General features: G+C 39.9%; 1 protein-coding gene across 2 annotated transcripts in view; it reads right to left on the bottom strand.

The window, feature by feature from the left end:
• The window catches only part of LOC128655839 (deleted in malignant brain tumors 1 protein), a 788,593-nt gene that overhangs the window by 502,844 nt on the left and 271,979 nt on the right, over positions 1-13,770 (bottom strand). For both annotated transcript variants that reach the window (XM_053709399.1, XM_053709400.1), the window contains exon 2: positions 12,679-13,248. In XM_053709399.1, the coding sequence (XP_053565374.1) occupies positions 12,679-13,248 (570 nt within the window). The remainder of the gene's footprint in view (positions 1-12,678; positions 13,249-13,770) is intronic.

Raw genomic sequence — 13,770 nt, 5'->3', positions numbered from 1 at the left:
TAAGTTTAGGAAGGGGTAAAGGGGGGCGGGGATAGGCAATAAGGGACAATGAAAGGGAGAGGAATTAGGTATGTAACTCACACACCGCCGTGGTCTGCGCACCTGCCCTGAAAGTGTGGCACTTGATGAACTCTAAGTTCAAACGTTCGTATTAGTGGGTGCAATACCAACACCTGGGGTGCAATGAGAAAAAAGTAAAAGAGAGAACGTGAAAATGTTGAACAAAAGAACTGGACAAACAACTGTTGAACGCAGACAGTACAAAGTAAGACTATAGGTTTGAGCCAATCGTAAGTGTATGAATTGGGTGAGATTTAATAACTGTAGCCAATATGGTGAACCACTGGATCACCAAGAGGAGAAGTGTGTCTGAATACAAAACTGACTTCTCCAGTCCCCGTACAAGGGGATAGCACAAATATATTTGCGTATATGGAGGGGGGGGTTAGTACAAGTACGTGACTTGTAGATGTAGATTGACTGTCATTGGGGGAGTATGAACAAAAAGAACAAACCATTGTCTTTACAACAAACTGAATAACATATTATCTTTCTATTAGCATAGTGATAGATATCATTAGTGTTATGAAATACACCATGTTTTCTACTATCCCTAGGAATAATTCAATTTAGCAACAAGTAAATGTTCAAGGGAGGTCTAGCTACCTGGATAGTATAATGGGGTAGGGAGCACCCTTGAGTCCCAACCGCGAGGAGATAATTACTTAGGAAATCAGGTATCTCTGGGTAAACAGCCCCTCCTTCACGGGGAATCCCGGGTCGCCCTACACCATTCAGATAATGAACAATTAACACATGATAAATATATTCAACCATATATACATTTTGCTCAATTTCAGATGTAGAAACATTGTGGTAACAGGAGTTGTTAGGTGTAAAGACCAGAGCTATCTATCTCTCATTTAGTATACTTTTGGAGTCCAGGAGTGAAATCTAGAGCACTAGCTCGGATTCTTGTGACCTGTGGGGTGTCTGTACGGCTAGGTTTCTGCGATGATTGAGCCGTGTTCGTGGTTTCAGAGCAGTCTCTAGAGGTCGAAGAGTTTGCTTCTGATCGGGGTTTAGCTGAAGTTAGGCCCCAACTCTGTAGCAGGTCAAACCCCTCTTTAGGGGTAAAAATTGTGTGAGTCTCACCATCTTTAGAAACTATGAGCCTTGTTGGGTATCCCCATCTATATCTGACATTATCCGCTCTTAGGATCTGGGTAATATTCCTGAAGGATCTCCTTTTCTGCAAGGTGTAACTGGAGATGTCCGGGAATACAGTAATTTGGAGGAATTTATCCGGGAGTTGAGGTTTATTAACCAGTTCTCTCAGTATCTTCTCTTTATGGGTGAAGAAATGAATCCTAGCTAGGACATCTCTGGGCTTGTCTTGGGAAACAGATCTAGGCCGTGCTACTCTGTGGACTCTGTCTAACAAGAGGCCTGGTGGATCCAAAGAAGGTAGCAGGATATTGCAGAACTCCAAAACATAAGACTCCAGTTCTTGGGGGCCGATTTCCTCTGATATACCACGAAATCTCAGGTTATTTCGTCTGGAGCGGTCCTCCATATCGGCTAATTTTAACTCCAGATCAGATATCTGTATCGCTAGGTTTTGAGAGTAAGCTTGTAGGTGGGCATGATCCACAGCTAGGTCTTCTTGTTTGCGTTCTAAAGTTTCAGTGCGTTCTCCTAATGCCCCAATTTCTCTACGAAGCTCAGCTGTAGAACCTTTAATTTCTTTTGTTAGCGTGTCTTGAAGGAGGTTCATACGTCTGGTTAGGACATCAACAATGTTGGCAGACAGAGCATCCGGCATAGGGGATTGAGAGTCCATGCTGCCCTCAGATTCGCTGCCTTCCAGTGCAGAAGCTGATTCCCTATACATTTGGGATTTCCCAGCGTTGTGATTCTTAAAATGATCTGCAACTGTTTTCCGGGGTGGGTGGGACGGTTTTGATTTTCTCTTAGAAGCCTGGGACATATTTTAGAGCCTGTTTTCCGTGTCAGACCAGTGTGGTTGAGCCTTCGCTCTATAGTATAGAGAATAGTAAGTAGGACAATGGTGAGGAGTGTCTAACTAAAGTCCCCCTGACGTCAATCTTGATTTAGGCGGCCATTTCCAGCAGGTTGTTTACTGCCAGAGTGGATTCTGTGGGTATGCCCTTGAGTATGAGTAGATCTCAATCAGTCCGCTGCTGAGGTCAGCAGAGCGAAATTCTCAATGTACACCCTCTCCAGGGGAAATTACCCACACTGGGTCCAGACGGAGAAAGGAATGGGGGTATGACCTACTGTGACTGCGCACAGCAGGAAAGGGGTGGAGAGAGTGCTCAAATTGTTATAGTGGTGAGCTTCTGGTCTTTAACACCTAGTGAAAAATAACATCTCTAGACCTGTAAAACAGTGATACATTTGAGAGGACAAAGTGCCACCTTATACTATATATCTGTGGAAAGGTAACCTCCTATAGTAATAGGTCTGTAATGAGAGAATTAAGGTTAGGTTAAACATTAAACATTATGAACCAGGTATGTAACCTAAAACATAAAAAATAGATGTTAATAGGGAAACACAGATTTTGTAGCAGTAACGTTACCCAATTCTGAATAGTGCACCAAGCAGGATGTGCCAATTAGTGTAGGAAAAGTCCACAGCCAATAGGTTATCACTTAATTCAGAGGGATAAAGGGGTACAACACCAGGAGAGAGGGTGGGCAGACAAACTATTCCCTCAGAGAGTTGGATTAAATACTGAGGCGTGGATGTTGGGACCTAGGTAGGTTGGATCTAGATGATGCAGAAGTCTAAACTAAGTGATTCAGGTGTCTAAACCACTAGAATTTATCCCCTGTCACCGTGGCTATATTACTGATTCTACACACAGCAAGGAAGCTCTATACATAGCAGGTAAATTATACATTGAAATACTTAACAATATATAGATACAATTCAAACTCAGAAGGCTATCTGAGTACAGGGCAGGTACAGCTTATAGTCCCGGGATTGCAGTTAGGTAGTAGGTAGATGAATGGCACAGTCACCTAGGTGTGCAGGACGTTGCCCTCTAGTTTAATCTATCAATACTGCTGTTCATAGGAGAAAGTCCATTAGATCCATAGTGGGCACTATCATAAAGCGTGCAATCTGGGGGGAATAATGTTCATCAATAGGCTTTGATTAAACAACCAACCAACTTTTCTGTTGCAGTGGGGTTAATAGCAAGGCTGGGCTGGCTCTCTCACATAGTACCTGGAGGATATATGTAGACGGCACCTCTGCCGAAGGTGTGGTGGCTGAGAAACAGAAAGGGTGTCTTTGTTATGTGCTAAACTTTACGTGGCCCAGTGTGAGTGCATAGTCGGTTGGCTTAGAAAATAGTTACAGTTTATGAGGCCGGTAGACTGATATAAAAAGTCTGTTATGATGCAACCTGATAATGGAAGCCCTTTTTCTGGTAGTCTGGGCTATCCTTTTAGAGTTCTAAACAGCAGGGTTTGATTGTGTAAGGTGTAGTTACGTGCGCAAGGCACTCTTACCCTGGTCCGTCCTAGGCCCACTGCAGAGGAAGGGCCGGTGTGAGGCCGCAAGATGGCGGCGATTCGCGCCCTGAGGGAAATGGCGCACTTTCAGATTAAAGTTCTCCGTCAGGTTTTTACTGCGGATCGATGGTAGCTTCGGCTTGTAAGGCGGGGTAAGCGGCCAGCTGGTATAGGGTAACGGCCCAAATCAGGCCCAGATATCGAGACTAACCACTTGATGCCTATCGCCTGAGTCCTGGAGTAGCTGCGGCCTGACCCGGAGCGGAGCCCCGGCCCTCCGGGTAGTCACAGCGAAGAAAGATGTGTCAGCCGATCGAGCGATGTCACACTTCAGGTAGTGGGAGCTCTCCTTATGTCAGCTTCTCGTGCGCGCTTAAATCTGCACCAAAATCTGCGGTCCGGGCCACAGGTAAAGTGTCAGTCCGACCTGTGTCAGCAGGAGTAAGTCATCCTCAGGAGTAGCCTCTGACTCCCACGGGGGGCAAAAAGTCTCCAATAATGCCCCAGAGCGGAGCCCCGACCCTCTGGGGACTTGGGATTATCGCCGGTTAGCTTTGCACGGTTTCTCAGAGACCAGTTGCCTCCCGTGCTGCTTGCGCTGGTAGGGAAGCCTGCAGATTTTCCTGTTAAACAGATGTTCTTTTCACTTTGTTCTTATGCCACTTGATGTTAGTGCGCCTCTGGGTGCCAGGGATAGTGAAATTTCACCCTTTTTAGATAATTCGGGCTATTAATTATTATTTATAAGGCAGAAAACAGGGAGAGCTCACAACTCATGCTGCCATCCTGTTCAGCGGTTAGCTCCGCCCCCCCTTTTTGACCTTTTCAATTGTGAACATAAAGGGATTTTTTTGAGCTGTCTGTGCAAAGCTGCCCAGAGATTAAGGTTACAACATGGCTTTCATGCTATCTGATGAAAACTGGGAAGCTGAACTTACAGCATCTCTATCTATATCAAACCTGGAAGAGAGTCAGGATAAAAACAACACACCAGTAAATATTTATGGTGCTTTTAAAAATTATAAGAAATTACTGGTTAAACAAGTAAAACTCAGAGCTGAGACATCTAGTCTTGAGAATTATATAAAAACAAAGATCATACCCAGAGGTCTACGCCTTAGGCTAGACCCTGGGACAAATTTGAGAGAAGATGAAGGTGGGGAGGAGTTTATGGAAGATTGGAATACCAGTCTTTCAGACTGTTCCATCATCCTCATGAATAAAATGGTGAAACGAAATAAAGAAAGACTAGAAAAAACTATAAATCAAGCTGAAGAGTCTCTAAAAGTAGTTAATATGTTTGAAACGAATTCAAACTTTGCTAAATTAAATGAGGAAATAAAAGAACAGATAGCAAGACTACAAACTGACATAAAACTGAGAAAAGGAAGAAAATTTTCCAGAGACAACGATGACTATAAAAACAACAAAGTCTATAGTTATCAATCAGCGAAAGGAGCTTACGACTCGGGTACAGATAGCTCTGATGTGGAAGTAGATCACTCCAGAGTTACCCTTGAAAATAAGAATTCTTTTTTAGGGGAAGGAGGAGAGGCGGCAGGAAGAGAAGGAAGAGGGGGGACAAGTTCAAACTCAGAAGAGAGACGGTACCCCTCCAGGCAACGTCGCCAACAGGGCTACGATCAAACCCAGAGGAATTACTCCCAGGACAGACCCCGACGCTTTCGCAGCCGCAGGGGATTCTAAACCAACCAGAGAATGACTTGCAAATTATAAATCTATCTACTTTTAAACTTGGCATATCTCATATTGAGGTTCTTAAAAAAGGCCTATCGTTTTGCCCTACAAACACTCTTGATAAATTCAACTTTATCAAAGATCTTCATTTGTTTGCTAGACGGGTAGTCCTGTCTCAAATAATGAAAGGTAGGAGTAGACATCTAGTGGAAGATGTATCTCTTACCACGGAAGATAGTGCTCTAATCATAGATCTTCAAGCATTGCTGGCTGAAAATGAAGGGAGTCAATATGATCCCTCACAAGCCCTAGACCCAAGTGGGTGTAAAACGATTAAAACTAACTTTAAAGCTAAATCTAAATATATGCCACAATTATCGATGGTACCTGCTGTGAACATCTTTGTAAAGCAGGTAGAGAGAGAAGTGGCTGGCCTCTCTTTCACTGGACTAGTAAACGATAATCTAAGCAAGTCAGAAAGAAAAGCCCTTGGAGAATTGATGAGTGCAAAAGGTCTGATCATAAAACAGGCTGACAAGGGCGGCAATTTAGTCCTATGGGACGAAAACATGTATGTCCTTGAGGCAAAGCGTCAACTTTTAGATAAAAGCCAATACCAAAGTTTAACCTTTAATCCTACCTCTTCTCTGCAGTTTTCCCTCTTTAACATTCTAAAGAAAGCAAAAGAGAGTAAAACTATTACTGCAACAGAATTCAAATATTTATACCCAGAGCACCCTGTGATGCCGGTCTTTTACTGTATCCCCAAGATACATAAAAACTCCAATAATCCTCCAGGCCGCCCAATAATCGCAGGAATAGGCAGCCTTACAGAAAATCTGGGGAACTATATTGACCACTTTCTAAGACCGTTTTTGAATACTATGCCATCCTTTATCCTGGACACTGCAGACTTCCTCAGGAAAGTAGATGGACTATCAGTCCCTCAGGAAGCATGGTTGGTATGTTTAGATGTTGAGGGTTTATACTCATCCATCCCACATGAAGTGGGAATAGAAGCGTGTAAACATTACCTCATGACAAGAGGCACAAATGTCCAAAACCACACAGATTTTGTGGTGGAATTGTTAACATTCGTGCTCGGTAACAACGTATTCATGTTTGATAATAAAATATACAAGCAGAACCGAGGCACTGCAATGGGTGCCACATGTGCCCCAACATATGCTTGCCTACATCTCGGAAAGGTGGAAACTGGATGAATTGCTTGGTTTCAAAGCCCCCTTTTTGAAGAAAACATCCACCATGTGGTTAAGATATGTGATGATGTCTTTTTAATCTGGGAGGGACTCGGAATCCCAATCTAAAAGAATTTGTTTGCACCCCTCAACATAAATGACAGTAACATTTCCTCTAACCCTGCAATATAGCAAGGAGAAATATCGTTTCTAGATGTCAATGTAAAAAATTGAACCAAGGAATGATTGTGACTGAAAACTTTCGGAAGAGTACTGCTACTAACAGCCTCCTCCTAGCTTCAAGTCACCACCCAACACACTTGATACGAGGTATACCGAAAGGGCAATTTCTACGACTTCGTAGAAATTGCTCGACAAAAGAAAGATTCCTGAAGCATGGCACAGACATGCAAAAAAGGTTCTTGGACAGAGGGTATTCCAAGCGAAATGTAAGAAAGGCATTTAACAATGCTGCACATACAAACAGAAATACACTTCTTGCACAAAAAGAAAAAACAATAGATTCAAAAATAAGGCTGGTCACAGACTACAACTGTCATTGGAATGCCCTAAGGGAGATTCTGGCCAAGAATTGGAAAATTCTTATAAGTGATGTGGGAGTATCAAAAGAAGTTGGGGACTATCCAAATATCACAGCTAGACGAGCTTCCAACCTGAAGGACAAGCTCGTAAGAAGCCAATATAGGTCTGAACAAAAACAGACAAACTGGCTCACAAGACATAGGTCATCTGGTAACCACCCTTGTGGTCGATGCGTGGCATGTAAATTCATGGTCAAAACGAAAGATTTTGGCACCCTCACAGGGAAAAGGTACAAGTTAAAACATTTTATTAACTGCAATACAGAAAGAGTAATCTACCTACTCTCCTGCAGCTGCCCACGTTTTTACGTGAGAAAAATGAGGAGAGCCATAAAAGACCGAATCACAGAACATCGTGACGATGTAAAAAACAAAAACCAGAAGAGTAATGTTGCAAAACACTATGAACTGGTACACGACTGCAATCCCGACTATCTAAAATTCATTGGTATAGATAGAGGAATTACCAATGGCAGAGGAGGCGACAACGATAAGATCCTCCTGCAGAAAGAATGCAGGTGGATCTTTGAGTTGGGGACTCAACTGCCGGATGGTTTAAATGATAAACTTGATATGGCCTGTTTTCTATAGGACAGCAAAATTTCTAGAAAGCCCACTTCAAAGGCACTTTTTCTGGACATTGGTATATATGAATTATTTCTTTTTTTAATAAAAACTACATAATAATTATAGGTGTGAGAAAACCTTATATATATCCAGATAAGTTATTCAGTTATAGGAATATCCATCTAGAGTTAACTACTGTTTTTAAGTGCAGTATATCTGCAAAATGATTTATGTTCTTTTTTCAATCAGAATATTCTATGTATAGATATGCAACAAATCTTCACCTCCAGCAGGGGCGCTATTACAAAATGCTATAAAAAGGGACTAGGTAGTCCTTTCCATATACCGCCCTGACGAAGCCCGGTCTGTCTATCAGCCCTGCGGGTGAAACGCGCGTCGGCATTGGCTAAGCCGACCGGCCTACGTGGTGCACGCTACTAACACAGCCTCCAGACCGCATGGATGATGATACCTGCGGTGAATACAGAAGCGCAACAAATGTAACTTGAGGATCAAATAAGTTACGAGGACGCATCTTGCCACAGCGATATGTCTGAATGAAATAGCAAGGTCGTATATGTTCTATCATGGTTCACTAATATGGACTGTATCACGGTCACACACAATTACGGATACAATTGCCCTTTACTTGTGAAAACTTGCATGTCTAGTTGGTCCGTGAGCAATATACTTACAAAGAACGTTCTGGGTACTGTTATAACAATTGCCGAGGATAGCAACATTGTTACTTATATGTCATGCTGGCCTCGTAGTAACAACACTGTGAACTGCTTTTCTTCTTGCTTGCTACAATATTCTTTGCATGCAGCCTCACTTGTCAGCATTTCAGGATCCCAGCAATACTGAGGAAATACCACCTTCTGTGCTTTATGCTATAACCCTCTATTTTGCTTACTTTTCCTACTGCAAGCTCTGCATGAATAGCTAACAAAAAAGCACTAAAATGGCACATACTGTCTGTTATTATTGCTTATAAATGTCGTTCTACATGCATATTGTTAAATTCAAGAAAGCCTAACTTAGAGACCACTTAGATCCCGGTAACAATTACCATTTTATGTACTGCCCAGTATTATACTCTCCTCGTTTGGAGTACTGTGAGCAGTTGGGTGTAGTGAGTCTAAGAATAAGGCTTCATTTCTTGATTATATATAAAATCGCTATTCACTGTATACCATATTGTGACTGTGACAATAAGTTGTGACTTGCTTCTGTTTATGGTACCCCTATTTGACCTCTTGGATCCCACTTTCTCATACCTGCCCAGGATATACCTCTTCACTAGGGGTTCTGTGTGCAGCAGGATGTAGAGGTCCTATAAAGGTATCACACATTAATCCTACTAAGTTTTGGCTGTTTTTTTTCTTTGTACAAGCTGTGTACCCCTGACCGGTCAGGTTTTGAATACAAACTCTAGTATGTATATAAGTAACTTTTGTTTCCTTATTAACTTCCTACAACGAATGTGATACAGTGTATTGTATCTTTCTCATCTGGGGAGTGGTGTGCATACAGTTGGAAGATTTCCCTGTTCACAATTGGATTAAAAATTCACTGTTTAAATACGTACTATGGTCTAATGAGCTTTATTTTTTCAAAAAGAGTGCTGAAATCCCTGTCTTTTTACAACTAGGATTACACTCCTAGTCATTTCTCCCTTCTCTAAACCATAATAAACATTTTTTAAGGGTCTGCACCACCACAATTCTTATGCTGACAAAACTAGGTGTGTTATTGTCAGTTTGTAACTTCACATAATAGCTCTTGAACAGCAGTTGCGTCCCCTCTGATAATTTTTTGTCTATATATATATATATATATATATATATATATATATATATTGATAAAATATTTAAAAAAAGTATGTAATCTATCAAATATTAAATTTGAGCATGCTTAATACCATTCCTGGATACATTCTGTGTATTGAAATTCTGAGATCAGACATGAGATGCCTTGCTGATTACACATCAGAATTCAGTTCAGTCCACCTCCTCACTCAATATGCTAAATTATACATTTGTTCAATACATTTGCTCAAATGGTGTAGGCAGTTCATTTCAAAGAGATTTTCTGTCTATAGTACCCCATACTGACTTCAAACCCATAATTTTCAAATGGCACGTCACTGTGAAATAGTGAAGAAAGATTTTTTTTAAACAGTTTTAACCCTATAAGTGCAGAAAACATATAAGAATGCAAATCTTGATTTTAAAAGGGGAAAATAGAGCTTCATATTAAATGAATTGTGTAATTTTCAAATGTTTCCTTGATACTCAGACTTTCCAAGGAAATTGTATAAATGTGTATTTGTGGATCTAAGAAGAAATGCCCAACAGTAGCATATTAGATAAGTATTTGCTGAATTTAATAAGCAACCATATAGCCAATTTAAAATGTCCAATTTATTTCAAAATTAATAACATTCTTATTATTTTTCAGACATCTGACAAGTGCATATGTAATTGGTGCTGTAAATTATATCATATTTTTTTATACACTCAGCAAGAGAATATTGATATTAATATGGGATAATAGTCCAATATAGATATAATTATGTGAAATTACATCTGATTGCTGATCTCAAGGTATGTATGTGATATTAAGATGATAAATGAGAAAGTAATTGAGTCCATGATTAAGGTATTATAATCCTTTTAAATCTTTTCATAGAAAATAAGATTTTTAAACACATTTTTAAGATATAAGTGGAGTATATTCATGTTTAATCTTGAAATACTCAGGGTAAATAGTGTAAAATAACACCATCTATATTAAACATGCAAGTTATTAATGCTGGAAACTAAAGTGTATTTAATAAATATTTTAAAGTTTAGATACTAGACTGTTGGCAATATTGATAATGAAAGTGCATTTCTAGTTGTCTGCTGCCCTCTGATGGTTTATGCAAGAATTGCAACCAAGGGGAATTGTAGTATTAGATAACCACATGTCTCAAGGGCCAATGATATGACATTTCCCAGTAGCCAATCAGGGACAAGCTCCGTTAAGGGCCTATCAAAAGACAGCACCGTGGCGCGTATCCAAAAAGGTTCACCAATGATTAAAATAAAAAGGATGAGGTGTATCACGTGATATAACCTCATGCATAGGAGAAAAAAGGGTCTTTGGCTTGCTAAAATTTTGACTGAGAACTTTGCTGCCTTTTTGGGACACAGTCACTATAAGCAAAATTGGGCTACCTTTTCATCCATATTGCAAAATAGCTCTCTTAATTTATGAGGTGAACGGATAAAAGGTTATTTCATACTTTTATATTTAAATCAAAGGAATTCTATAGCTATAGTTTAATTAAAGTTGGCGATTTAAAATGGCACTTTGTATGTTAAGTTATATCCATAGTCCTGTGTAAATTAGAACCAGTCATATTCAATGCTAAATAATCTTGTTTGCTAGATAAAGATGTTTTTTTGTATTTTATATCCTTAAGTCAGGCTTATTATTGCAGTTAAATTTCTCTGGTGTATTAAGTTATTTGTAGCTATTGTGATATAATTTAAAACTTATTTTATTGTAGCTAAATAAGAGGTTATTTCAGCTCAGATAAATTGGCATATCAATTGGATGTATTTGGTTATACTGTTTAACTATTGTGGTATTTTAATGCAATTCATTGTGAGTAAAGTTAACTTTAAAGGTATATCTTTTATGATCTTTGTAAAGAATATTATAACAGCATAAGCGTGTATAGTCGATTCATAATCTAGTCACTTGTCTATATAAATATATTTCAATGTGTTTATAAATTTAACTAATCTCAAGAATTTAGGAATAAATATTAATTTTAATTGTTTCGTATATATACATTTTAATTTGAGGTTGTTTTAAAGAAATAACAAATAAATTGTAATATAACCCTGGTATATACTGACAAGAAGTCACAGCTTTGCAGGGTTGGAAAAATACCTGAGAGCCAGTCAACAATAAACGCACTGCTGCTTTGCAACGCTGCTCCATATTTGACTGTTCTTTTCAAACAGCACTTTGCTTTGGATGCACCATGTTAAGAAAAACCTAGAGAGTGTATCCAAGAGCACAGCACTGTTTCAAGAGAACAGTCTAATTTTGAGCAAGGCTGCAAAGTGAAAGTACCAACAGTTCCTGCATGTGTCCTATTCTTTCTGCAGACATGCTGCATTTTCTGCGCTGACATCTCTGATCACAGCATGTTCTGCCTTGGGGTTGAGAGACAACTCAGTGGAAGCAGCTTGCTTATAAAAGTAGCGCAAATACACTATCTCTAGTCCAGAAAATAAATGTGCCAAGTTTCCATGTAAATGAGCAGACCCCATATTTACGGCTGTAACAACCAAAAAACCTATACATGGGGGTATTGTTGTACTCGTAGGACATCGCTGCATACAACTATGTGTGTTTTAAAAGCAATAAAGTTAGTGCTATTTACAATAAAACATAACTAATGTCTCACCATTACTTAGATTTTATTTATAATAAATTATAGTTCATATATAAAACCCAATTTGTCCTCTAACAAATGATATATAATAAGTGTGCATGCGCTTAATCTGAAAGAGGTCAACACATAGCTCAAACTAGGTTATGTTTAGGGTTCTAGATAATCGCCTCTGTCCTTAAGGGGGGTTAAACAGCATGAGTTTACAGCTGTACACATTAGAGAGCAGAGCTGCGCAGTGATTGGGCTGTATGTGCATGAGCTGTTTAAAGCAGTCTCTGATTAGCCGTAGCACAGGCCTAACATAAACAACATGAGTTTACAGCTGTACACATTAGAGAGCAGAGCTGCACAGTGATTGGCTGTTATGTGCACAAGTATGTTTATAGCAGTCCCTCTGATTAGCCGTTAGCACAGGGCCTAAGATAAACAACATGAGTGTACAGCTGTACACATTTGAGAGCAGTGCTGCGCAATGATTGGCTGGTATTGTGCACTGAGCATGTTTATAGCAGTCTCTGGCCACAGCACAGGCCTAAGATAAACAAAGCGGATGTAGTGACAGACAAACCATAAATGATCGCCCTTGACAAGCGTCTGACACTTACATGACTTTTTTGCCTCTTGCAGGTTCCTCTCGATGCTCAGACAGACAGACATCGCCAGGTCAGAGATCAGCAGTCTAACATTCTCATACCGCAGCCATTCGTATTTGTGGGTCTCCAGAGGGTAGCTCATTATGTTGTACATGTCAGGACTCAGTGGCTTCTTGTAGCCTAAAGCAAAGATCTCCACACCTGCTGCCTTCAGTGGCACAGCCTGTTCTTGTCCGAAGCTCTGTATGACTCCATCCGACACCCATATCAGCACACGAGCCATACGGCTGCTGAATCGCTCACTTTTGCGAAACTTTTTCCACAGTATTTTAGTAACATCCTCGAGCAGGTAACGTTTTTCAATGACGTAAGTGAGATTGCCAAAGACATTATTCTCCGTTATGTACTGTTCTAGCTTGTCCTTAAAAATGTTATGGATGATAATGTCAATGCTATTGGCCGGGCTCGTGAAGTGCTCTGCCAGAAACCTGATGTTGGTAAGCTCTTCATATCCCTGAGAATAGCGAACAATGTCAGTGAGGATAACGATGTGCGCCTGGCTGCGCTGCCCATAGGAACAACCTGTAGCAATTAAACACAATATTATATAGCTGCCACAAACAAAAGGGGGTAAATGTGACAGGATTGGGGGCCTTACAATATGGCTGACAATGTGATGCTCCCTATTAAATGGGACAGAATGGGTGTTCTGTCTATTATATGCTTATTATGTTCATATTGATGACATCTGGTGGTTTCATGTTGCAATTACAGCTTGGTTCCTCTCAAGAATAAAACAGGAAGTGTTAATAAAGTTGTTAATAAAAAGTTTACTTTCAGTTTCTTAAGCAGCCATCTTAGCTTCAAGAAGCATGGAAATCAGCTCTTAAACATTTGCCTCTAAACATACATATGCCCTGCAAGTTATTTGTTTTTTTTTTGTTTTTTTTTGTTTTTTTTTATTGAGGTCATAAGGAGCAAAACAAGTTACATACAAGAATCACCAATGGACTTAAATAGCATTGCGATAAGACAGACATTCTGAACATTTAAACATACTGAAGACATAAATTGATATAAACTCTGAGTTTCCATTATGCAAGC

Source organism: Bombina bombina, chromosome 4 (assembly GCF_027579735.1).
Source record: "Bombina bombina isolate aBomBom1 chromosome 4, aBomBom1.pri, whole genome shotgun sequence".
Classification (NCBI taxonomy): Eukaryota; Metazoa; Chordata; class Amphibia; order Anura; family Bombinatoridae; genus Bombina; species Bombina bombina.
The sequence above is the reverse complement of the archived record's forward strand: the minus strand, read 5'-3'. Positions and strand labels throughout refer to the sequence as shown.